This window comes from Eptatretus burgeri, chromosome 5, assembly GCF_056783735.1.
Source record: "Eptatretus burgeri isolate ZD-2024b chromosome 5, Ebu_testis_v1, whole genome shotgun sequence".
In the NCBI taxonomy this organism is placed as follows: Eukaryota; Metazoa; Chordata; class Myxini; order Myxiniformes; family Myxinidae; genus Eptatretus; species Eptatretus burgeri.
In genome coordinates this window covers 29,280,618-29,308,561 of record NC_140965.1, presented here as the reverse complement: position 1 = coordinate 29,308,561, position 27,944 = coordinate 29,280,618, and the positions used below count along the sequence as shown (strand labels likewise).

The 27,944-nt window shown below is 43.1% G+C and overlaps 1 protein-coding gene across 9 annotated transcripts in view; it reads left to right on the top strand.

Moving 5' to 3' along the window:
• The window catches only part of LOC147026140 (bifunctional heparan sulfate N-deacetylase/N-sulfotransferase 2-like), a 555,697-nt gene that overhangs the window by 325,475 nt on the left and 202,278 nt on the right, over nucleotides 1-27,944 (top strand). For 8 of the 9 annotated variants that reach the window (XM_085881255.1, XM_085881258.1, XM_085881254.1 and 5 more), the window contains 2 exons: nucleotides 23,326-23,413; nucleotides 27,535-27,689. The exons of the other annotated variant lie outside the window; for it this stretch is intronic. In XM_085881255.1, coding sequence (XP_085737381.1) covers nucleotides 23,326-23,413; nucleotides 27,535-27,689 — 243 coding nt within the window. The remainder of the gene's footprint in view (nucleotides 1-23,325; nucleotides 23,414-27,534; nucleotides 27,690-27,944) is intronic. 9 annotated transcript variants of the gene reach the window in all.

Below are 27,944 nucleotides of genomic sequence, written 5' to 3'. Positions count from 1 at the left end.
CTGTTTATTACAGTACACTACTGCGTACACTACTGTATAAACATTTAAAAAAATCCTCTCTAAAAAAAAAAAAAAAATCCTCCTAAAAAAAAAATAATAATAAAAAAAGTCTAAATACTGCATAAAAATAAATCCTCGCTTAACGACCAAGTCGTAGGAATGGAACTCAGTCGTTAAGTGTGGAATGCCGATATATATATATATATATATATATATATATATATATATATATATATATATATATATATATATATATATATATATATATATATATATATTGGGTCACTGAAATAGGTGACCCTTATTGTCAGTAATTCTGTCTGTTTGTTTGGATGTTTGTTCGTTTGTCATCAGCATAACTGGTAGTAAACGTGGGTGGATTTTGACCAAACTCGGGTGGTAGGTACATCTTATGACCCAGTGCTTTGGAAATTGTGATGGTTGCTAGGGACGCTTTGGTTCCCTAGCAACAACCGAAAAACCTTCAAAATCGGTACCGTTCACGCGAAATCAATTCCGAAAGCCATTATCCCACGTCGGGTTATGAAATTTGGCAGGAATGATCTACAGGTGATGCTCTATCAAATATATTCCAGTTTTTTTGTGATATATGGAATACTTTACCCGCAGCGCCCCCTACAATTAGGGTATGCACGAAAATTGACGAAAATGGAAGGCCCCTCGCGACCAGGTGAGTGCATCGATACGAATGAAACTTTGCAGGTTCATGGTACTCAATGAGTACTACAACTTTGCCTCAGGACATATTGACCGATTTCGCTTCGGTCAGGGGTCAATGGTCAATTAGTGCAAAAATCGATAATACGCAAGAGCTGGAGGTGCCTTCGTGCCAAATGCTACTCCTCCTCGGGTTATGGTCAGATGGTCATGAAAATTAACACTAATCGTCTGGAATACATTGTGAACAAACGATCGAGCCTGATTTTCAATTTAGATCTTTGTTCACCCACAGCACCCCCTCGAACTTTGGGGATTGCCGATTTCAAACCGCATTTTCGCTACTTTTCATTCAAATGGATACCGCGTAGTTATCAGTCCATGGAACTGTATGAGATTTGATATGCATAATCTTAAGGTGGTTCCCTATCCGCTATATGACATCCATTTTGCTCTATATCTTATAGTTTCCATGCTCGGCGACCCATCGCCGCCTACCTGCTTGTATATATTGTTACGGTGGTGGAAATTCACAGAACACCATTCTGGTTCCCCAGAGATCAGTTATTTCGATAAGTACGTGTTTCAGGTTCGGTTCCCCCACCGATGTGGAAAGGGAATTGTTTATGTGCCGGGCTGTGCATCTTTGAGTTAGCCGTTATTCTTTTTCTATCTTTTATTTTAAACAAACAACATCCCCTCAACAACAAACTCTGCAACCACGCCATCCCCACCACAACGCCAACAACTCTACAACCACGCCATCCCCACCACAGCGCCTCATCAACATCGCGCCGACATCACGCCCGCCTCGGCAACAGCGTCAAGATGCCGTCGACGTGGATACGCCGTGCCACCATAGGAACCACATTCTCGAACGTCCGTGTGAAGACACCTGATTACCATAATCGGATCAAAACGAGCTTTGCCGTGGAAGAAATTGGCCAATCGGAACGTCCGTGTGCAAACCAGCCGTGAAGACGGCTGATTACCATAATTGGATCAAACCGGCCTTTGCCGTGAAGGGAACTGGCCAATCAGAGGGGAAAGGGGCGGAACCAGCCTTGGGTGAAGGTTCAAGGGTGAAAAGGGGAAGCGCCAGCTTCGGGTGGCGAAACCTACAGTGGCTTCACCCCTCGGGGCTATAAAAAGGCACGTTGGGATGCCGAGAGATCAGTTCGTTGGCGGTCTGTCGAGGAGAGCAGAGCATGAAGAGTTGGGCGCACCACCAGCCCCGACCAACCAAGCCCACGGTTCGTCGAGGAGAGCGGAGCGTGGGGAGTCAGGCACGCCACCGGGCCCCAACCGACCAAGTTGCCATTCGAGCCGCTGCCACGTTGGCAATGGGCCAGCGAGACGAAGACCACAGAGTCGCCGGCAAGGTAACCAGCCCGGTCTCTCGGAGCCCTCGGTCAACCAGGCTCCCGAGTTGGAAATAAAGGCTCGTGAGCACTTTTCTTTCCTTGGGTTTTTGTGTGAAAGTCTGTGGCGCCTTGTCTTCCTTTAAGTAGAACTGCCATAAGTATGTGTTTGTATAGAAACATAGAGCCCGGCTGTAGGCTTTGCTCATGTCTTGTCCCCATCCCCCCATTGACTGCTTACGTGCTGATTGAAAATAAATGCCCAATGTTCAAATGTTCACCTGCTCATTTTCGTCATTTTCGTCATTTTCCTTGTATTGACTGCCACGGCACGTATCGGGAATTAACTGGCTATTAAAGCCGATAAACGTGATAATTTGTTCCGATGGGATTTGGCGATTTAAAACCGCTCGGCTTCGCACACGGAACGAGCACGCTTAATCGGTTCGTTTTCGCCCAAATCCCGTCGAGGTATAAACTCTCAGTATTTCTGTCCGCGCGAATAGTTAGGTATATCGATAATTCGGCGATTAACCCTGTAGCGCGTGGACAGAATAATTGACTAGTTTATGATGCGTTAAGGCATCCGTGACTGGTTTCTGGGGTTGGTCCGGAAAGCCACGACTGGATTGCAGCCTTCGGTAGGCGCGCGACCACGATTTGGCTGAAATGGTCGTCCGCACGCCGAACGCGGCGGAAATCTACAACAATATATTGTTACGGCTGTGGAAATTCACAGAACATCATGAAGGTTCTTTAGATCAGTTATGCCGGTAAGAGTGTTCAGATAGGTTTCCCTACCATTGTTTAGAGGGAATTCTTCGCGTTAACCGGGCTGTGATCCTTTGAGGTAGTGTTTTTCTTTTTCTATCGTTATTTTGGACCAACCACATCTCTACCACCATTACAACAACCACCTTAACCACAACGCCAACCACGCCACCATCACAACAACCACGATCATATCAACCACAACCGAACCACCACCACCATCGCTCTCAACAACCGCTTCGCAGCAACCTCCACCACAACCACACGCGCCTCTCAACAAACCATGCCATCCTCACCACTTTACCCCCAACCACCAACATCGCCTCACCACCTTCTCCACCCCATCAATCACCTAACCACCTTCGCAACCACAATGCCAACCACCAGTCACGCCACAATTACAAGCAACCACACCACAATCCCACGCACCAATGAATAGCATCTGCGAAAGCCAGCGCAACGCGAGCAAAAAGACCAAGGAGAAACCTCCAATGGTGCGCGGATTTTTCCCGCCTATTTTTCCCGCCTATTTTCTCCGTGCTTGGTGTGGGTGAGGTGCGATCCGAGCAGAGGTCAAAGGTGAGAAAGGGTAGGGGCCTCTTTTTGGGGGAATGATTTCCTTGGACCTGAGCCAAGAATGATTTCTCTCGCCCCCCGCGTGGCGGGCGGGGAGGGGGACGAGATGGCACGGCCCTTTTCTAGAAGCTTCCCGCAGGAGCTGGAAGGGGGGCGGAGCCGAAAACGGGGAGGAGTCAGGCGTTGGAACCTGGGGAATAAAAGGGCGCACGAGACGCCAGGTTCGTGGGTTGTTGGTCGTCGAGTCGTATTGTCTCTTCGGGGGAGCTTCATCTCTTCGTGGCATTGGGGATTGCTGCTGCTCCGTGGTGTTAGAGATCCGGGTGCTTTCCCTCTGGGCGCGAAGTCGTGAGGGTGGTGTGCGGTGGTCCAGGGTCGAGGAGAGTGCCGGAGAGAGCTCGCCGACCGTCGCACCACGAGGGTGCAGGAAACCAGCGTCGGTCTCGTGGGACCCATTCGGTCAGCCAAGTCCCACGCCATAAAGGCCCACGGGCCCAGTCTGACCCCCTGTCTGTGGGGGTGGTCTTTTCTCTTCTTTTGTGTGAATGATGTGGTGCCGTGTCCATAAGTAAACCTGTTAAGTGCCTGTGAAATAATAATAATATTCGGTCGTAGTGCTTTCCCTTGCTTTTGTTTGCTTGCTCGTGTCTTTGTCCCCGTCCCGTGTCTGCTTTTCTGTTTACGTGCATGATTGTTCCATTTCATCATTGTATACGTGTTTCATTATAATAAATGTGTTTGTGTGATTGTAACCCGTTCGATGCGTCCTCCTTTCACCCCATTGAAATGCCATCTTGCATCGCGGAATAATAGCTGGGTTTTAAACACCCGTTAAATAAAAATTGGATCTGCCGAGGTCGGGCGATAATACCCGCTCGGTTATCACTGCAGAACGGAATGGACCGCTGAAGCGGTTCATGTCCCAGCCAACCTGCGCCGAGGTACGGTCTCCCGGTTAGCTATCCGCGCGGGTACTTAGGTATATCGAAATTCGGCGATTGACCCTATCCTGCGCGGGTAGAAAATTGGCTAGGCCGTGGTGGGGTTGAAGACCCACCCGTGACAGGGTTCCGGCGTTGCTCCGGAAGGTCACGACTGAATTTTCCGTCCGGTGGGCGAGCTGCTACTATTAGTGGAAAGCGGCAGTTCACACGCCGGCGGGCACGAATTCGTAACTATATATATATATATATATATATATATATATATATATATATATATATATATATATATATATATTTTTTTTTTTTTTTTTTTTTTTTTTTTAATGTATGTATCTTATCTTATGGGGTTAACTCGACCTGTCATCCTTCTGAGGTCAGCAAAACAAGTGACAGCATGCTGGTATACTGTGGCGGAGTGGCGACCCGTCCAAGATTGTGCCCAATAGCCAAGGAGACTGCTTAAGCAGCACCAATGCTCTGCACAGAGTATGGTCCCAATGGATGGATATATATATATATATATATATATATATATATATATATATATATATATATATATATTATATACCCGTGCACGTGCACGGGATAGCAGTACAACATAGCTGGTAGCAGATGACAGACCGTTCACGGGGAATGACAAAAATACGCATTGTGCAAAATGCAAGTGGTACTATGGAACGCCAAGACTTCCCAAACATTGTCGGCATGTCCGCTAAGTGCCACAGCAATTTCATAGGGATCGTGTGACGGCGAGCCGAGTTTTTAGTGTGCAAGCTTGGTATTATAATAGATATATATATATATATATATATATATATATATATATATATGTATTTATGTGTGTATGTATATATTATATATATATATATATATATATATATATATATATATATATATATATATATATATATATATATATATATATATATATATATATATATATATATATATATATGTATATATATATATATATATATATATATATATATGGTGTCCCAAAAAAATATACAACTTTTAAAATGCTTTGGTTGATCCTAAAAAAAGCAGTAATTTTGTCACTAATGCTTCATTTGTTGTTGCAGAGACCCTGAAGTTTATTTTGATACCAAGCAAGCGCCAGAAAAATGCCAAGACTCACCGTACAACAACGGACAAAAATTGTTGAACTTTGGCACCAGACGAAAAGTGTCATACAGGTGGAACATCTTTACTCGAGACATTTCGGTGTCCACTTTGGCCATGCACCAAACTTTTGGACAATAAAGTGCACCATCACAAAGTTTACCAATGTGGGAACCATCTGTGACCTTCACAAGGGTCACAGTGGTCGGAAGAGGACAGGTCGTAGTGAAGAAAATGTGGAAATGGTGAGACAAGTAGTCGTTCAGAGTCACAAAAAATCGATTCGACGACTTTCTGCCGAGACAAACATTCATAAGAGCACCGTTCAGAGGATCCTTCACCAAGACATTCATACCTTTCCATAGAAAATTGAAACGGAAACGGTGCTTACTGATCAACAGAAACGCAAACGACTAGACTTTGCAAATTGGTTCTCAGGAAAGTTGGAGGAAGATGCAGACTTCCTCAAAAAACTTCACATGACGGACGAATGCCATGCACACTTGTCCGGGGAGGTAAACAAGCAAAACTTTCGGTACTGGGGAACTGAAAATCCTGGTAATGCATCAACTGAACTGGTGCCTCGATCTGTTCTCAAAGTCACCGTGTGGGTGGCGGTTGGTTGGTATGGGATAATTGGTCCATACTTCTTTGAAGATGACCAGGGACGCACTTGCATGGTAAACCAGAGGAACTATCGCGAAATGATTCAGGAATTCTATCTGCCTGAGCTACGTACTCAGGCCCGTAGGAGAAACAACCTGATCCAGATGAGAACCCAGTCGTTCCAGCAGGATGGGGCACCGCCCCATACAGCCAGGGAAGCAAGGCGTTTTCTCAACCAACATTTTGAGGGCCACTTTATCTCCCTCTACGAAGACGTTGATTGGCCACCGTATTTCCCTGACCTTACTCCTCCAGACTTCTTGTGGGGGTATCTCAAGGACAGGATCTAGGGAAACCCAAGGCCTCAGACTCTTGATCAGCTGAAGGAAAACATCCACCGACAAATCCAAAACATTCCCCAGGAAACGTTTCCCAAAGTGATGGAGAACATGACAACGTGTTTGCAGGCAGTGATCGGACAACGTGGAGCCTACGTCGAACATGTGGTCTAAAAGAAAATGACGATTCTATACCAAAATTTAAATTTTGGTGCCAATTTTGACATTGGTACAATAAACTTCAACCTTTCAGCTTTCTATCCAGCCATATATCTTTTTAAAAATATATGTTATGACCATCCTCTTTGCAGATGAAAAGTTGTATATTTTTTTGGGACACCCTGTATATATATGTATGTAACCCTAACCATTGAGCCAGCACCAGGCATAGTACACATATATTATGAGAGCCATTTGGGTGTGTGTGAGTGTGTGACCATTTTTCTCAGCGAAGGCTAAACGGATCTTCGTCAAACTTTCAGAGGTTCTTTGTGAGTGCTTGGGAATGTTATAGGCAAAAAAAAATCGAAACATTTGAAAACGAAGTTTGTTTTTTGGGGATTTTGTTTTTTACTCGCTCTATGCTGCCTCAGTTTTTGTAGCTCTGTGAAAGATAGTATTAAATGATCACCGACCCCGTTCCTTATTGGGTTTGGGGAAGTATTTTAGACGCCCACAAAAAATAAGAAAGTAAATCACATTGATTTCTTCAATATGCCAACTGGGTTATAACAGCACCGGGAAATTCTGGGTACCCACTGGGAATAAATATATCATTCCCCAAAACCACAAATATCTGTTCTATTCCTGCTCTTGAGATTGTGTAGATGTTTCTGATCGATCTGCGTCTAATTTGGACCAAATCATGAGTTCAAAGGAGGAAAGTTTATCTTCGGATATACTTTGTCAATTAGCAGCTCACTTTTTTGGTCATAGTGATTATGAGTAACAGCACAATGGTTTGATTCCTGGTTGGATTTTGCCAACATCTTTTCTGCAATTGTTGTTGCCAACTCCAGTGTTTAGTGCGTCCTTTCTTTGCTCTGTGGATCTTCATTCGTTTTTCTGTCATGAAGTTCCCGCCATAAACACACTGGTGGCTGTTGCTCATGTCCCATTCATTCTGTTTCAATTCCATTGAGTTAACAGTGGATCCATCATCCCCATGTCCACATTTTCAGTGGATCATTGGAGCATGTTTCTTGATTATTTATACTGGCAATTGTTTTGCCTTTTGGCAGAGAAGTATGGGGTGCTAATCCAAACTTCCATTTCCTGTCTTTGCTTTCGGAGTCCGCTGTTTTTCCAGCAGCCATCCAGTCTTTTTCAGTGTCACGTCGTCTTTTCCAAGCATTTCTGGCAATCACCAAAGTATAAGACAATACATTACATTTGTCTGAGATATTTCCTGAGCTTTGCAGATGACAATAATTATTGAAGTGAAAGCTCTTCGCATTCTGAAAGCTCCCTCACAGCAATTTCTTGTGTGAAGGTTAGTTTGTCAGTGCTGTGTGTTATCATCTTCCATCTTCAGTGTCTTCAGCTGGCTCACGTGGATGACTTCAGTTTGATAAGTGCACACTGCTTGGTGATGTAATTCTGGACCAGCCAGCTGTGGCTGATAACCATGTCCTTTCGTGTCGATGAACTATTATAATTCTCATAAGGCAACAGGCACTGTTCATGGCAGCCTGCCATCATTGAAACCCTGCTGTCAACATTTTTATGAGTGTTATTCGCCTGTTTCCCCCAACCCCAACACCCCACCATGCCTGCTTCTGCTCATCTATCACCTTTCTTACTTCCAATGAAGAGCATTATCAGTTGTAAGAGTTTACTTTTTAAGGATTTACTTCATGACAATTTTCATTGATATCTACTACTTTTACTATTATTGGTTAATTTTTTTTTTGTATGTAACTTTCCCATAAACCTCCCTGATCATGCTGTGGTTGCAGCAGCTTTCTTTTGAATCCAGGCCATGGCGTTGTGATACCAAAGCTGCAACATTTTGAGAGTAAGTAGTTTGTGATGCTATAGATTGAAAATCTTGGAAACAATCCTGCTGCAGCAGTTGCTTACATCAAACTCAAATGAATTGGTAGTTTGTGCCATTTCCGCTGATCAATATGGTATTGCTGTAAACTCCCAGGAGGACATAATTCTATGCTTTATTCCCGTGGGTCATTCCAAGTTCCCTTGGGTCATACCAAACTTTATTCTTATGAGTCAAAGGTTTTCCAAAAATTTCACCACAAGTTTCCATGGGAAATGACAATAGCCTTTTATTTATTTTTTTTCTCTACAAAAGTGAGGCTCATGAAAGAGCAAAGTGGAATTGACAGTTGGGTAGTGGCGGTAACAATTGAGAAAACCAGTAAGGGAATAGATGACCAGGAAAGGAAGACAGCGAGAAGAGGAGGAAATACTGAATGGGCAAGTAAGAAGGTTTGGTTAAGAATGGTGAAATGGGCATAACAAAGATCGTCCTCCAAGATGAGGGTTGACATAAGGTGGCGATGCATTGCTTGCTTGGAGCCCTGTTAGGAATGGTAGGAAAGACCAGCCTCTGATAGGTGGTTCTATAAATGGGAGAACCGAGGAACACAGTGGTTGAGGTGTATTGTGAGCCTTCAAGAAAGACTTTCACTTCCAGAAAACACCTGTCTCATAAACAAATGAGTTTCCGGCAATGAATTACTGCCTTAGTCTCTCCAATAATAAAGCTACAATAATGATAAAACAAGGCAAGCAAATTAACCTCAATTTCAGAGGCAATTTCCCTGAAAGTTGTGAATTAACCAGTGGGTTTTTATCAACAGTCTGAAAATAATCTGGTAAATATCTTGTCTTAGATTCTAAATCATTAACTCCACAACCTTCAGCAATACTTGAACCCTCAACTTCCTGAATAACAATTCAATGTATGCATCCGAGGATACAGTTTTATTCCTTTTTAAGTTTAGAGAAATGGGGTTAAAGTGCTACATGCTGACTTCAAAATATTTTGAAATATTGACATACCAAATATAATTTCTGAAACAAAGTAGAAACAACGACAATACAAGGGGAGTTCTCCTGAAAGTTGTTTTTATTCGTCACTATTTTGATTATTCCAACAGAATTTATGTATGCATTCCAATAAAATAGACATGATCAAAGCTTTTCGACTTGCACTCCTCAGGATAAAGCCGCAAGCAGATGAAGAAGAATCACCAAGCTCTCATTTATAAAGTTACCATGTAATGTCCTCAGCGTTGATTGGTTGAGAGAAAGGATGGGATTACCTGATTTGTGGGACCACCGAGCATCATGAATAATGAGTGGGCAAAAAAGAACAATCATGAATAATGATTAGGCGGAGTTGAATCACCGAAGTACCAGCGGAAATGTAATGCTAATTAGCTGTGGGCTAGTTGGGGGGAGGGGGCGGGTGGTTTTCATGATGACTCAACATTGACTGTGGTACAGTTGTCACACACTCAAGCCACCATAGTCAAAATAGGCATAAAGTTTGGACAAATTATTTCTGTCGATAAGGAATGGGATTGGTTGACCTGATTAATGTGTCCTCCATTGTATGAGGGTGAGCTAAACTGCGTCCAACACATCAACTTCACGAACTGACTGTTCACTTGCTGCCTAGTATTGTTACGGATTTGGAAGCCTCTTGCACCCAGACAGTCAGCAGTCCCAAAGTTTAGTTATTTTGTTAAGTTTATGTGTATAGTTAGATTCCTCCCCGTGTTTAATGGGAATTTCATGTGTGTGCTGCGGGTTATTTTCTAGTCAGGTCTTTTTACATCTTAAATCCCCCCAACAACCCTCCAAAGGAGTCGACGGCAACAGCCCCCCTCTGCTTTCGGCACTATTCGCATTCCTCGTGCGCTGGCGTGCCGAACACGTGCGTCGGCGAGGTTTCATTGGTCGCTGGCGCTCTGGTTTTCGCTCAAAAAAAGGGCCTGGATTCCCTCTTTTCCATTGAGCGAGGAGCGAGCGTAGGTCAACGCTCGCCAGCCAATAGTAAGCCAGAACGCCTTATACTATTGCACAGCCTCTTCGAGGGGCGGGCCTCTTCGGGGGGGGGGGGTGGGCGGAGACATCGACACGCCCTCCACCCAATGAAGGCAGGCCACCGAGGCAACCGACACGCCCCCCCCGTCCAATGAGGGATGAGGTGACGTCAGAGGCGGTCCCTCGGGCTCTGGCACCCGAGGAGGAGGGAGAGTGTTCGGCGCATTATGTCTGCGCTGGTACTGGTCTGCTCTCACCTGGCTGGTTGGGGATCCATTCGTCTTTTTTAGTTTTCTGATTGTCCTCGCAGTACGAGGGTTCCTCTCGGCTCGTCCGCCTTCATGCTGCCTGGCGTCCGTCACATATCCCTCGCCCCGGTGCTTCGTGCTGCGTCAAAGCTGTGGGTTCAAGTCCCACCGAACAAGACCGACCAAACCGCACGAGGCGGACAGGTGCACAGCCTGACTCTGACCCCCCAGCTGACCTATCTTCCTTGGCTGGAGGGTCCAATAAAGACCCTACGGGGTCCAGTGTGTGTGTGTGTGTGTGTGTGTGTGTGTGTGTGTGTGTGTGTGTGTGTGTGTGTGTGTGTGTGTGTGTGTGTGTGTGTGTGTGTGTGTGTGTGTGTCCGTGGGCCCAGTCCTGTAAGTAGAAACCGTTAAGTGTTTGCTTGTACATTGATTGCATTTCTTTTAGTCGGTTTAACTCTGCTCTGTGTCTCCCTCCCGATTATTGTAAATAAACCCCTGTTAAATGTACCAGCTCGTTGCCTGTCGTTTCTACCATTGACCCAGCATGGTCCGGGATTGAGAAATAGTGAGGCCATCTGTGCCGTAAATTGTTCATTTGGTCCGGCGCGGCTTTTGTAACTTCTGCTCGGTTACGCCGGATCCGCGTCGGTAAGGCCTAAGTCACATTTGCTCTACGGCGAGGATACGGCGGCCGTACACCCTCTGAATTGACAGAAACATGCGGCGGCCGCAGAGTTTCTGAGGTGGCCTCAGGGTGGCCCTACACCGTATGGCTCTATTTTACAGGCCGTAAGGTCGCCGTGGAATTATAACGAGGAGTTATAACTTTTTTCATTTCTACGTTCGCCGTAGCAATTCGACAAGCCGAAAAAAAAAATGGTTTAAAAAAAAAATCAAATGAACCCACTCCTTACCGTCCGTCTGGCCGCACCTTCGTCTTGGACCTTGCGGTCGCCTTGCGGGCACCTTGCGTTTGCCTTGAAAATTCTATGGCCGCCACAGGAACGCCCTAAGGTCACCGTGCGACATCAAATCAAAGACCGTACGGCAACCCCACGTTTTCGGTCTCCACAATTTATAAATACGCCCTGCAGCTCCCCGAAAAATAAAAACGTATGTGACTGCTACATTGTGTGACCGTGGAAATACTGCGGCCGCCGTATAATTGCTAGTGGCCGTAGATTTTGGAGACCCCACGGCCGCCCTGGCAAATGTGACCTCGGCCTAACTGCGACTCGGTTCGGACAAAGTCGGCCGAGGGTGTGGCTTCCCCGGTAGTTAGACGGCGTGGGCACTTAGGTAAATTGGAATTGGACAAATGGACCCTACCTCGCGCTGTCGAAATATTGGCGACCACGGACCTTTAAGCGACCCGTCGACTCCGGAGTTATCTGGGGTGACGACCTTCCCATTCCGGTGTTCGGTGGGAGACTGCCCGACTGCTCCGTCTTGCGGTCGTTCCTCGCCACTGACCCCCCGGCCCCCAACAATATATCCCACCCCTTGACATGTGCCATTGTAACAAGGTAATGAATGTTATTCACTTCACCTGTCAGTGGTCATAATGGTTTGGCTCATCAGTGTACGTAACATCACATTGGCACTGAAATTCGTAAGTAATCTTTCTTGTATGAGAGGAATGCAGAACATCTTTTGTAATGACGGAAGCAACCGGCGGGTGGTAAAAATCACTTGTGGTTGAACAGCACAGTAAGAATGGGACGCTATGTCCCCGAGGACATGTATTCGTAACAGGGTGGTTCCAGTTTATATCTCAAAAAGGATCCAGAATTCTCATCTCAGTTGTAGTTGGACAGTCAAACGTATGTTTATCGAGGATGAAATTAGCCGGACAAACCACAGGCTGGCCATTCTCTGCCGCACTCTTTGCCATGCATGGAACATCGCATGCAGGTTCCTGTCTCTGTTCGACTTGATTCGTGTTTGCAGTTCAATTGCTTCCATTGACGAATGAGCTGCGCAAGGTGCCTGCAGTAAGCATTCATGTGCGATCGACCATGTGAAACAAAAACCGTTTGGTTTCTTTATAAGTAATCCCTCCAAACATGTGCTCAATTTGTCAGATCATAAACTATCTCCGACCGAAGAATTAGTCTTGACTCATGGTTTCACATTCAGAATACCGAATTGTAACATCAAGCGAGAGGAGGTGTTTGCAGAGTTCGAGCTTCTGTCTGCTCATCTGTTCCAGCATGTACCAGTATCCAATGAGGCAAACAAAGCACTTCAGGCCAGACTAGCCATTCTCACTCGTGCAATTACTGTGGGGTTCCAAACGATTTGTCTGATTTCCAAATGCAACGTAATTGCCTGAGCACTATACGTGACCTCAAATCCAATCCTGAAATCCAGATTTGCAGATCAGATAAAAGGCTCTGGCGTGGTTATTCTGAATACGAGTAAGAATATTCTTTTTCTGAATTAGAATACATTCACAAAATGGCTGTGATTTTGAGCGATGTGTCTAAGTTCCAACACCTGGGAAATACAACTGAATGTGACCAGACTTCTCATTTGGAGAAACAAATGGTGAAAAGACTATTGCAACTCTGCAAATGAGGAGACCTCTCAAAGGAGGTTCACGACACAATTGGACCTGTCAGACCGCAAAGACCTAGGATGTATGGTCTGCCAAAGACTCCTCTCTGGGCGATCCTTTCAATGACTGGCAGATCCACATCCTGGAGTTCAAACCCTTTCCACCTATTATATATCAGTACGTGGATGACATCTTTGCTGTTTTCGAGTCAACCTCAGCATGTAAAGTCTTCATGGCATACCTGAACTCTCTCTATCCATCCCAAGAGTTCACCTGAGAGATGGAATGCTCTGGCGTACTTCCCTTCTTGGACGTCTTAGTTGAGAAATAGGCCGATGCTTATAAAACCAGTCTACCGTAAGTCTACTTTTACCGGACAGTATACTAGGTGGGACTCTTCCAGTTCCTCGAGATACAAGATTGGATTAATTGGTATCTTGGTCAATAGAGCAAGAAAGATCCGCTCCACAGATGAACCCCATGCTGAAATTGAGACCATCAAGACTATTCTTCTTGATTATGGGGATCCCGAATATATCATCAATAGATACATTAACAAATTCCTGAACCCACCAAAGTATCCTTGAATCAGACCTGGCAAATGTCCTGTATATCTATGGATTCTACATCTACCTTGGAAAGGCAAAGTGTCTCAACGGTTTGAAAACCAGATCAGACAGACAGTGTCCCATTCTTACTATGCTGTTCAACCACGAGTGATTTTCACCACCCACCGGTTGCTTCCATCAGTCCAAAAAGATATTCTGCCCACCTCTCATATAAGATTATTTACGAATTTCAGTGCCAGTGTGATGCTTGATATGTGGGGCGCACATCTTGAGATTGAAGGATCGTATTGAACAACACGTCCCTTTGGGGATCAGATTGGGTCAGTCAACCGAACAGAGACAACGAACTCGGGCTTCTAAGAATGTACACAGTACGACAACTATTACCTGTGCCTCTGCAATTGGTCACAATTTACTGAATAATCCTCAGTGTGCAGAGCAATATCGTATTGGCTGGTTTAAAATCCTTAGTAGAGGACACGGTTTAGCTCACCTTCATGTCGTAGGGGCCACATTCATCAGGTCAACCTATTCAATTCTTTGTAGACAGAATTTGTCCAAACTTTAGATCTATTTCGACGATGATGGCTTGACTGTGTGACAACTGTACCACAGTCAATGTTGAGTCATCATGAACCCCCCCCCCCCCAACTAGCCCTCAGCTAATTAGTATTATGTTTCCGCTGGTACTTTGGTGGTTGATCTCCACCTACTCATTTTTCATGATGTTCCATGTTTCCACCAGTCAGGTAATCCCATCCTTTCTTTCTCTCAACCAATCAACATTGAGGACATTACATTGTAACTTTAAAAATGAGAGTTTGGTACTTCTTCTTCATCTGCTTGTGGGTTTTATCCTGAGGAGTGCAAGTCAAAAAGGTTTGATCATGTCTATTTTATTGAAATGCATATAATCACGATTTGTATGCTTGGGCATCGATCAGTGGGGGACATGTCCACCCCCCAACCACTCTGCCCCCCCCACAACTTTTTGAGGGAGGGGAGGGACAGCATCCTGATTTCTTTTTTCCACCCTTCCACTTTTTCGGTCGAAAACAGAAAATGTGGAAACTCACAAAGGATTACGAAGCAGTTTTCCTTGCAAATGATTGAATACATTTTATGAAAAGTCTGAATTGTTGATTAATTACTTAGTGAGTAAAATATTAAGAAGCTGTATGCTTTTTGGGAACATTGTTTACATCCATGCCGTATGACTGAAACATAATTAATTCTATTCGGCCACAAGCTCTCCGTGCTGTGTACTGCTCCATCGCATGTGCGACCGGCACTTGAGGGCACTAGTTGACTAGTTACATCATCATCATTTCACTAAAATATGCAATTTGGTGTTTATCCTTGGTCATTGCATTTGGTCGTAAGTTATCCAATCTCAACCAAACTTACCAAGGTAACTAAGAGTCCATCATAAGTTAGAACACAAAAGTTGAAGCTACTTGGTTTCCTCCTCATAGTGGGGGCAGATAACAGCAATTTTTGAGAGGAATCGTGCAAATGATGATACAAGCATCAAATTTGGCACATTTGTTCTCCAGGGGATTCTAATCAAATCTGCCTGATTGGCCTTTGAAAATCCAAATTTTGAAAAATTTGAAGAAAAAAAAAAACTTCAAAAAGTCAAGATCACGAATCAATGTTGGATGCTGGCTGAGATCGGTGAATGTTTCAGAAACATCATCAAAGACGTTCCAAGTCTGCCATGCAGTTTTCTTCCCTTTACCGCGGAAGGCAGACACGACGTCAAATCCAGTGAACGCAAGGAAGTATGGGATCCCTCTAGCTTTCTCAGGCCCTATTGCAGAAACTACCTCATGGACTGGAATCCACCACACCTTGGCTCCTTGGCCAAAGGCAATCCACATATTCTCAAGACCTAGTTCCTGTAAGGATGACAGTACAGATATTGCTATGACTAGTACGTCTGTGTCATTAGCCTTAATGATAATGGACTTGCTACCATCCGTCGGTGCATCCCTGGTGTATACAAATATTCGAGTGTCAGCTTCTTCATGACAACATGGAGACACAGCATCCAGTGACTTCCTTGTGTTGCTAATGGCATCTTCTCCTTTTGTGACAATGACTGTGCTTGTCGTCTGTGCTTCACACATCTTTTCCCCAAGGAAGTGAAACAGCTCAGTCTTTTTGCTGTCATCTCGAAGAAAGCTTCTCCAGTTAATTGGGGTCTTACTGGTTCCTGTCACTCTTCTTCTGATTCCTTGCCCCCTTTTCGACCTTGCCTCGGACTTCAGACTTGACTTGTACACATCAAACACTACGTCCACCCTCTTGTACCTGGCACCATAGGATTCCACCTTTGGGATGATGTCTTCTTTTGCATAGTCATCAAATATCTTTGAAGTGCGTGGAGGTCGGGCATTGATAAGTGCTGAGCCATCAATGATGACTGCATCTCCCCTTGGTTCTCTGTCTGGGATGTTCACTTGCGCTTCAAGAATTTCAGCCAGCTGTGACTTCAAATTTTTTGGAAAAAAAAAATTTTTCTTCAAATTTTTCAAAATTTAGATTTTCAAATGGCCAATCGGGCAGATTTGATCAGAAAGCCCTGCAGAACAGAAATGCCAAATTTGATGCTTGATAATTTGCACGATTTTTCTACTACCTACTCCACTATCACCCAGGGGTTCCGAAGTGGAGGTCAACGCAAATGCTCTATGTAAATATGTATCATGTGGCATTGCTCCTGGTGGAAGAGCGTATTATGACAGGCCTTCCATCTCAATCGTTTTTGCCTTCATTTTACATCTTAAAACATTATTTTCAGTCTATTATGTTGCGTTGCTTTCGACTCAACTGCAAAAGATGATTCAACTTTAGACTCGACTACATCTTTGAAAATCTTTAGCAGCTTGGAGAATCTCTTGCGACGTTCAGCTGCTGTTTTCACCACTGGCTCACTTAATTGCATTTTTAGGTCATAACCTCGATTTGTTGTTTTTGTTCGCATACCTTTATTTTTTGGAATGCACACATAATAAAATTAATCCCCCCCCCCTACACACAAAAATAAATCCCAGAAATGGAAGCACAAGTGGCCATAAAGTGTTGAGAAAGCTAAATTTCCCAGGGCCTGTCTCAGGACAGATCCCATGCCATATTGACTTTGCAGTATGCACTCGCATGTCCCTCCCATTTTTCAATAGCAACGGATGCCCTTGTTGGTATTTGCAATGTATTGCCTCGAAACTTCACACATAGGTGATGCTATGTGTCTGTGGAAAATGGTGGTGGAGGAATACCTCTTGTTTTGCTGATTATGTCCAAGAACCCAGATCGTGGCTTATCGTGTAAGTACTCTGGAGAGGCAGAGCCTGCATAAGCAGTGCTACAAGAAGCAGTGAAGACTTCTCGAGGCAACGATGATATGCCTAATTTTATAACTAAGGAGAGGGTTACACTTATCACAAATCGTTGGAAGTTTCCAACACAGTTCAACGATGAGGCTTTTTTAATCACAGAAAACCGTGCACCTTTAATGAGCAGGTTAAATTGTCATCACAATTTTGACAGTAAATTAATATCCTGGTGCCAGGCCATCCTGGGGTCGTACCTACAAAAATCAATATTTCAAATGCCCATGTCAAGGAGAACTGTCGTTGAACAGATAGAGATCATGCTGAAGAGCTGTCCAGGAGTATTGGAAACAGAATACAGTCGACTTGCCAGAGAATAGTTATGTTTCCAAAGATCTTTTTTTGACCCAGATTTTCTATTTCCTTCATAGATGCCAAACTGCTGCAGTTTTCAATGATGAGCTCTGTTGAAACTGCAAAAAGCGATGATGTGAATCGGAGTCAATGCACTGTTAGTGTGGTTTAACAGGCCTCAATTGTGTCTATGCCCTCTGGCTGCTATGTCGATGTCTATCTAACCATTGCCACTATCCATAACAGCTTGACCTCCATTCCATTGAATTTGTTGCCATAATTTTTGCAGGTAAATAAATCGGATTTTTTTTTCAACTTTATGTCCACCAGTTACTTAAGAATTATTGGATGCTCTGGATGGATTTGCCCAACATTTAATGCATTACAGGTCCATTCATGAGCCTTAGGTAACTGTAAAGGAAAAAAAAATGTTTTCTCAAAAGCTTGCTATCTCAGATGAAGAGGTTCATTCTGTCCCACCTACAAATGTAAATGAATACAAGTTCTCTTCCAAGGAAGTTCAATGCAGGGGGAGAAGGCTATTATGCCCATTAAGCCTGCACAATGGTTTACAATCCATGGTTGTTTGTCCGTGCTCAGTCCTTTAATTTATACACTGAGCGTCAAGCCAGGAAGCAGCACGTACCATTCCCATGATTTGCAAAGCAACGGTATTCATAATTGCTGCTGACATCAAGTCATTGCTTTTCTCCAACAGTCAAATCACAAATCACCAGTTTGGTTTCAACTTTGGACATGCTGTGTCACCTCTCACAACAATGGATGGAGGTTCTGAATCAGGAACAAGATGGCAAGGTTACGTCTCTGGACGTGTATCCCGTGCCTTTGACAGTTTGACACGAAATCCTGCTCACCAAGTTCTCTGCCAGTGCCTTTCAAGACTATCTTCATGTTTGCTTCACTGACATCCTCCACATAGTATATAGCTCTTCTTGGCTACTGATATTCTGCTTTACTTTTTGAGGCAAGGTAGAGAAGGCATTGCATGCCAAGGCAGCATTTTGGACCAAATTATCCTCTTGCTTTTCATTAATGACACGTTTCCTTGGAAAAAAAATATTCTTACCATTTTGTTCCCAACCCATTGACAGAGTGGCAGAAATTACATCCCTCAAAGTAGTATTTGAAGAGATCATAACGTGGTTCAATACCCAGAACATGACTTTCATGTGGTGAAATCCCATATCTTCACAGTTTCTCTCCTTCAGGACCGAGTGTATCGCGAATCATCTTGTTGCGTAACAAGTTTTCCCATAAGAATAATGTTATAAAGAGGAGATACGTTCCTGAAGGATGTCAAAAAGCAGCAATTTCCCCCAAAATAAGAGTTCTAAAGATGTAGTCGTGCTGATAAATGAATAAATATCAGTTATAATGATTTATAAAAGTGTATACTGTGCAGCACTGGACAGTAAAAATGAACATCCTCCTTCTCAAGTTCCTCGAATTCTAGCTGTCCATATCAACAATGCTTTTCGCTTTTTCTATTTTTTTTTCTTCTTCTGGATGGATAATTTTTTTTTGAACCAGCAGGGGAATCCTGGGACTTTTTGGAGTCTACCCCTCTGCGTTTTTGGCCTGATTGATTGAATATTTTATTAATCGCCTTGGAAGAAAACCCCACCCAGCCCAAATGTTTAACGGCTACAGCGGAAATAATATTAATTTTCTCCGATCTGATTTTTGCTTGAGCTGTGCAATTTACTACTTCGGTGATGAACCCAAATTTTTGTAATATGCATATCCATGTCGGTGATTGCACTCTCAGTTTGGCATTCTGTATCTTTCATCTCAGTTTGAACTCCCACCGATTTTGTCAGTACATTAACCAGGCGCTCACTTTTGGTCTTGCTCCAACCACGTTTGCTGGGATCTTAATTTTCTTAGTTTTGAGGACCATCAGGATAGCTTCAGCAGAAGGCAGTTTCCGCTGCATCTTCACCAGTTGGATCTGGGCAGCTCTTTGGAATTTGGGGCATCCTCTGAAGCCTGCACTCTGGTCCCCACCACAATTAACACAAGCCATTTTTTCACGAGTGCAGCTTCCATATTCGTGCTCTCCATTACATTTGCTGCAGCATTGTTTGCCCCTTTAGGCTAGAGCAGTATGACTGAACTTTTGGCACTTGTAACATCTTAAGGAGGCTGAAATGTATTCCCATACAGTGAAGGCTTGATACCCCAGGAAGACTTTTGGAGGAAGGACTGGGTTGCTGAAGGACAAAACCACAGAGTTGGTATTGACTTTGACTCCATTCCTGACCGTGGTGAGACGGCGGGTGTCAACAACTCCCACATCCGCTAAATGGCTCTTGATGTCAACATTTTCATTGGAGGAATCGATCCCATAAATGACTCTTCGACTCTCCCTCAGAGTCTGAGGAATCTGACACAAGACCCAGACTCTGCCAAAATACGAGGCTTTCAACACCATCTCCCGTTGAGCGACTGATTTACACTCAATGAAAAGGTTGCCGGATCTGAGCTCTTTGGCACTGGACACGTCTCCAAATTATTTTTTTAATCAGTGCAGCCATTTTATTTTGGTTTTCAGGGCTTCAGGGTTTACAGCCATCAGAGGCTGAAACTATGACCAATAGTTTGGCATGGTGCTCATCGAGGATAGAGGGGGCCTTAACCACCGCTTTAGGGGGTTCTGACTCATCGGTACTCTCTCACCGTGGTCTGCCCCTCTTCCTAGTTCAATTAACTGACCAAGATGAACCCTCGTCATCTTCACCAGGCATGTTGATCATCCTTGGTCACCTCCTCTCGGCACCCCGGAAGATGAACTTGGCAAATTGAGGTGAGAATCGACTCTAATACAGGCAAGACAGGATACAGAATACCGGGAAAAGCCGATGCACCCTTGACACGCAAATCCGTCCTATTATAGCGTTCTTCTCTACACCATGTCAACAGCCTCACATCCAAACATCTGCATGGGCCAACACAGGTTAAATGGAATACCTGGAGTGGAGCTGCTGGAGTGGAATGTAAATGTAGGCGAAGTGTCGTGTTGGGTAGCGATTTGGATGTTGTGAAATGCGGATTCACTCACATTACATGAATTTAATACACAACCAAGTGAGTTGTTTTTTTAACCTTTAAAAGTGAAATACAGTTAAAGCTCTTGGACTGTCAAGGAAGTGTCATGGACTGGAGCATGTCTCGACTGGTTGTTGTGAAACACCGGGGTGGAACACATTGTCGTTTGTCTGGAGCCAGTGAGTGGATTTGGGAGGTTGTGGTTGAGTCATGGTGTATAAGGAGCGTAAAACGGAAATTAGCGTGTTGAGAAACTGTGCATTGCAAGGTATTACTGTGTTGTCTTTTTATACTTGGACCTATAAGCAATTCCATGTTCGCTGAATTTCATTTTCTTTCTATGCATCTAGGTTGGCTTAATGGTTAGGGTGGTGGGCTTGGGATCCAAGGGTCCTGAGTTCAAATTCCACTCAGCTGTTGAATTAATACCAGGTGGGATTAACTCGGCCTGTCATCCTTCCGAGGTCGGCAAAATGAGTGCCAGCATGCTGGTATCCTGTGTCGGAGTGGCGACCCGTCCAGGATTGTGCCCAATAGCCAAGGAAACTGCTTAGGCAGCACCAACGCTCTGCACAGAGTATGGTCCCAATCTCCTCCTCCTCCTCTATGCCTCTGCCAACGAAGTCGCAGGAGGCATTTTGTTTTCCAATTGTCCATCCGGCTGTTGGTCCATCTGTGCGTCTGTTCGTCCGTCCTTGATAGGTTTTCGTTCCCATGTTAACTTAACAATGGCTGAAGAGATTATTTACCAATTAAACTTTAGGTTTCAATCATAATTCTGGCTTGAGTGTCAATGACAGATTCATATCTGCTGTAACATTTTTCTTCATAGTTGTAACTTTTGTGAACTTTGAAGCCCAAAAAGGTTTGATGAAAGTTAAATATAGGAGCCTGAACCTGCCCTTTGTCTCCTATATTTAACAAACCTTCAGAAACAATGAAAATCTTGCCATTCTGGCTACATTGTGAACCCAGAATGGCACTATTAGAAACACTTTTAATGGCAAAGTCTCTGAATTATAAGGATATACAGACTTCGTGTGCGTGTGCGTGTGTGCTCGCGCGAAGTTCCACGAGCAAGTTGCTTAATGCTCCCTGAGCTGGCCTTCTTTCCTCCCAGGGCTTTACACACAACTACCTCTTTCTCCTGGCATGATATTAGCGATGCACCAGCGTGGTGGAAAACTCAACCTTACTCGAGTAACTTTAGTCACAATACAGGTTGAATCATTTATTTAATACATGATCATGGAGAAAGACAATCAATGCAATGTGATTGCTTTCTGGCTTGATGTTCCAAACAGTTTCTTATATAGGGAGCAGAAATGGGATGGGTGACCTACTCACATGTAAGCTAATTGACCAATCACATTCTGATAACAGACAAACAGAACATTTTCAAGGACGTGGCCATGACTGTTTCAAATGCAAATTCCTATGGTATGTCCTCAAGCACTTTGTAGCTTTATCAGATATTTGCATTGCTTTGCTGTCCTCCCCTTTCATGACTATTGCATACTTCATTTCAACGTAACAATGCCCTGTGTTCATGTGATTTATAGAGATTTAGTACACAGCAAATTAGAATTAAGCATTCCTGCTCCTCATTGGCACAAACCAAAACAGCTTTATTTAATTTAACTTGCCAACCAAGTGAAATAAAGAAAATAATATATTGTGACACATTTGACTCACACACCATATCTATTCAATTCAAAACAACCATCAGTATGCAATTATGCATTATAAAGTACATTTTAAAGTATCAGAGCAGTAAACATAACAGAGGGGTACACATTTAATTTAATGAAGCATGGACTAATAATCAGATCCTTTACCAGGCCCAGATGTGTTTGGGTCAGAACAGGGATTAATTATTATTGTCCATATGGTTTGAAAGTCATTTGGTTTGAAATGTTCATTTTGAGTGGTACAGTGGTGGTGTTGAGCATTTACTAGTGGATTCAGGAGAGCACTTTCTCAGCATTGAGAAAGGCAAACAATATAGTAATCAATGCTCCTAAGTTTTCAAAAAGATATTTTACAGTTATATGGAACTAACAAGACGACAGTATATTTGAACAGAGATTGTATTCCACTCACTTATGGCCTGTCAGGCAAACATTGCAAACAAGAAACTCACAAACCATGGGCAGTCCACTCTGCAAACGTAACGAGTTCTGACTTTCTTATTGTCAGAGACCTAATAAGCATGTTTAATACTGCAGGCATTTAAAATCTTTCTCTCAACTCTGTGTCAGTGCCTTTACTCATGATGCTTTCTGGAAAACCATTCCTTATATGGTGACAAAGTGACTTTAGCGAATGCTTTACAACAGATTCCAAACTTCCAGATTGTTTAAAAGCATTTGAAAGGGTATAACGAGAAATGAGTACATAATTTGGGGACAAAGAGCACTTATCCCAAGATGAAAAACATTTGTTTCAGCATTATCAATACAGAAACACCAATGTTTTGTGATAGTCATGTGATCCACAGAGGTTTCTCTCACCTTATATGTCCATGTTCACATTTCACAAGATGGGATTAATTATTTTACTTCCACACCAGCACGAGTGCTAAATAAGCAGTTCTCGGAGCTTTCACCAATCTTACCCCCGCCCTGCATTTCTTCTTCATCGCCATTTTGTTTCAGGAAAAGTGTCATCGACAGTCGTGTAGTGTGCGACAGTCTCTGACAAAATAAGATTGTACAACATTCGTCGCTGACGATATTGTTTCGGCACATCGCCTTAACACCACTGATCTTTCACAGGCTCTTCTAACAGCACAAAATCACTTGCGAGATCTGGTGCCCAATTTCACCTTCAACCTTGGATTCTCAGGAAAGTTCTACCACACTGGTGAGTTTTATTTCTTATCACAAGCAAATAACCTCTCCCTGTTTTATTTCTTATCATGATTTGGTGTTCACATAAGATTTATCTTTTTTTTTATCTTTCAGAGGATCAACCATAAAGGTTATGGAACATGAGACTGTAATTATGCAAACAACCCAAGGGTAATTCGTTTTAATTGCTATAATTAATGACTGAAAGTGTATTAAATAGTATTATGATAATTTGCATAATGAAAATTTGATGAAGACTTTATTTATTTATTACTCTCAGGGGTACCCAGCATTGCCTGCTGCTGTTCTAATCCTGTTGGCATTTTGAAGAAATCAAAAACAAATTTTCTGTGGTTTTTTTTTTTTTTTTGGTGGGGGCCTAAAGCACTTCCCTACACCCACTAATAAATGTGGCCGGGAATCATTTAATATTACCTTTCACATAGCTACAGAGGGTTAGGCATGGCAGAGCGATTTAAAATAATAATAATCATAAAAAATCCTAATTTTTTTTTCTCAATTTTCAATTTTGCCTGAAGCACTTACTGATGAACCTCTGAAAGTTTGATTAATATCCACTCAGCCTTCACTGAGAAAATGGCAACAAACCCAGGCAAACATCTCTACAGTCATGATGTTTCATCCTCAGATTGCAATTATTCCACAAACCTTTTAGTTGCAAGTCATAAGACTATTTCAATAAACATTGATGCTTAAACATCCCAAAAATGACATTGACGACAAGATATAACTATCTGTTGCTTTGCGTATTGTTACGTGCACCCTCTGTGCACTGAAGCGAGTGCCCCAGTTACCTGGAGGGCGAGCATGGCGGGCAAATTTATGTCCCGTCCATTGTTTAACAGTGAAACCAGCATACGACATGAAATGGAAGGATATTTAATAAGCAATTTATTAATTCCTAATGTCTACTTTTCAAACGCTAATTCCATTTAATAAGATTCCATATGGCCTGGTGTTGGCTTAGTGGTTAGGGTGATGGCTTGGGATCCTCGGGGTCCTGAGTTCGAGCCCCGCTGGCCACTGAATTTACATCAAGGGGTTGACTCAGCCTGTCATCCTTCCGAGGTCGGCGAAGTGAGCACCAGTATACTGGTAATTATCCCTGCGTGTCGCAGGCGACTTAGGGTTGGCGTCAGGAAGGACATCCGGCCGTAAAAAAACATTTCTACAAGAAAGGGTACCATGATTGGAGCCTACAAAAAAGCTGACCCCTGCTCAGGGAAAAAGGCTTTAAAATGGTGTGATGGTGATTTAATAAGATTCCATCACAATGATTTTAAAAGAAACACTCAATGATTTTAATACTCCCCACAGTTATACACACAACTTTCAATGCTTTTCGAATAAACTCACGACTTTTAAGTTTGCAACTTATCTCATGCATCTTATAAAACACCCCATAAGGAGATAATACAACTTGGTGTCAAAGTTGTTTGTGTTCACATTCGAAATAGGTTCTGTTGCCTTGATGCATGCAAGAGTGTGCACAAAGTGATGTCCTACTGGCCATTCGCGTTGCAAGTCCCCACAGGGTGATCGTCATACCATTGAAGCAAGCAGATGAGCACAGTCCACTACTTGCCATTAAGGATCTTTCCTGGGAAAGCCACATCTCCAAGCTGGCCTCCAAAGGCAGTTGCCGATTAGGCATCCTCCGTCATGCAAAGTCCTTCCTTGGCACACCTGAACTCCTGTCCATGGACAAAGCTTTCATCTGTAGCCTGGTGGAGTACTGATCTCCCCTCTGGGCTGGTGCTCCTGACTCTCACCTTTCTCAGCTTCACGCTGTGGAAACCAAGTCATTTAAGATCATTGGTATCTTCCGCGATGAGGCTGAGTCTTTGGGTCTCTCACTCTATCATCACAGGCAGGTCAGTGGTCTTTCTGTCTTCTACTGTCTCCTCTTTGGCCTCCCCCCCACTGCTCTGTCTGCTGTCTGTCCTGCCCATATTTCCGCAGGGCGCTTTAGGTCCACCAGCAACACCCTTCTGGTAAAACTACCAAAATCACGAATCACTGCTCACCTTCATTCTTCCATTCCTCTTTTTCCTGCCTTCACAACACACTCCGACACACTCTTCAATCCCACTCTTCCCTCCAGGTCTTCAAAGCAGCTGATCACCACCATCTCTTATCTTCCCCCATCCAAAACCATGATCTTTTCTTCCCCCATTAATGCACCCCAAACCCACCTCCTTCCTATTGCGAGCTTTCCTTCCTGAATGTCCGTGGCGTGTCCATTTTGTTTATGTCGTGTACCCCGCCCCATCCCTCTCCCTTCAACAGATCTCTTCTTGTGTCTATTCCCCACTGTTTTGTGCTTCCCTCTCCCATCCCTCTTGTCTCCTGCTCCCCTTGTTGTATTCTGTGTGTTAGCTCTTATACGAGCCTTGACATTGTATCTAAAAGATAAAATAAAATAAAATAATTTGGTGTCCATTATATAATTTATGAAAACGCTAAATCTTGGATGCTTTTCACCTCCGGATATGGGTAGGCCCAATATTGTACTGTTTGGCTCTTTAATCATAATGGGTATTCTTCTATTCCTGATGAATTTTTCCATGGAATAATGTATCATATAACAACTACGTGAGGTGCAATACTCTTCAAAAAATATCCAGAAATGCTTTGTGTATCTCGGGAAATTTATTTCATGTTTGAAATTGGTTTTATCCCCGTGATGCAGGGTGATGCAAAATTGGGCCCTGGGAAAAGTTTACGAACTTTAACAGATCCAATAAAACTTATCAAAATTTGTACGTCATATTACTCACTCATAGTTAAGATATCACTGAAAATCTTAGTTGTCTTCAAAGAGGTTCAACAATTTTACATTGAAATTACTGATGATGTCGATGTTTGATTATTATATGCTCCAAATAGACACCATTTCGCTCATTTCAGAGGGCCACACGTCGAGCAAAGTTATTGATGACTTGCAGCCGTCAAATTCTCCTCAAGCTTTCTTTGTTGGTGTTGAGCTCTTGACAGCAGTGCCGAAGAGATTTCTTGGGATTTCGGGTGACAGTCAGCAATGGCAGCAATATTCTCGGGTGGCCTTCCTGATTTTGGTCTGCCAGAGTGGCCGCCTCTGTTTAGTGAATTCATGTTCAATACTGTGCCATGCTGTCTAAATATTTTCACAAACCTTGGAATTTGACACTTGCTGGGTGCTTTCCTTGTTGCAAAATGTGCAGAGAACAGGAGCCTTCTCTGTCAGAACAGATTTGTCCACAGATACTTTTCTACATAAAATGACTTTTCTTCAGGTGTGCAAGATATGGTGTGTGACTATCACAGATTCAAGAAACTTGGCAGATACACTCTCCCTTAACTCACTTCAGTGCTCCTAAAAATGAAAGAGATGGAAAGAAAAAGCTGTGAAAGTTATTAAACTTTTCCCAGGGCCCTCTTTTTGGGGGTCACCCTGTATATTCTTTCATTCCTTATCACTGCTGTTGTGAGATTGAAATTAGATTAATGGATTCGGGGTTTTCAACTCAGCATTTTGAAGTTAGCCATGAAAAAGATGATATCAAAAAATAACAATTATTTGAAATTAATAGTATTATTATTATTTATTTATTTTTCATAAACATTATCATTGCTATGATTTTATAATGGAGAATTATTTAAATATACACCGATTCAAGTTAACCATGAAATTTTATTCCTCGAGAGAACTACCTATTTTTCTTCGACAGTTATTTTTCTCACGTTGGTGCAAATACTTCAGAATATTGAGAGCGAAACAACTCCATGTGCTGCTCGTTTGTTATCTGGAGTATTTATGTTTATGCCATGTATTTGCTGTATTGTCTTATTCTATCTATTTATGGCAATTTTCAGCACACACTTGAAGGCACAATATGAGCCTCCATGCTTTCTCACCAATAGTCTGCTCATTTTTAAGTGTGGGTGAATAACGAAGAAGCAGATCCATATCATGAGTTTAAAGCATTGACATGTGTGTCAGTGTCACCTTGAGATGTTGTGTTCACTTGATAAAGGTGTTTCATTGTCAAGGCAAGCTGAAAGCAGTGCACATTCAGACTGGTTCCTTCTGTTATGTTTCTCCAGCCTAACCTATTAAGTGTCCTTGGACAGGATCTGCTCTTGAAGATGCTGGTGATGACCTGCTCTTGGCTTATCGCCATCATTTCTGGTGGTTCCCTCACATGTGGAATCACATGCAGCCACATCTCTTTCCAAACGAGACCTTTCTTGTGGAACAGATGCGGTTAAACAAACAGTTTGCCATCGTGAGTTTCTGCCATATACACCATCAACTCTTTTCATTGCCCTTTTTCATCGTGATTAAATTCTGCAATATTTTTCAGCATGTTTTCTTTTCTACTTTAGAGCCTGAGAGTGCAAAGTAATGCATGCTCTTTTCTGTGTTTCTCACCATGACACTTGATTATCACCGCCTTATCCAAAAGCTGTTCTGAGTTCAGGACCATTCCACCTGACAGCTTGACTTCAATTGCACTGTTTTTATATTCAACATGCAATTA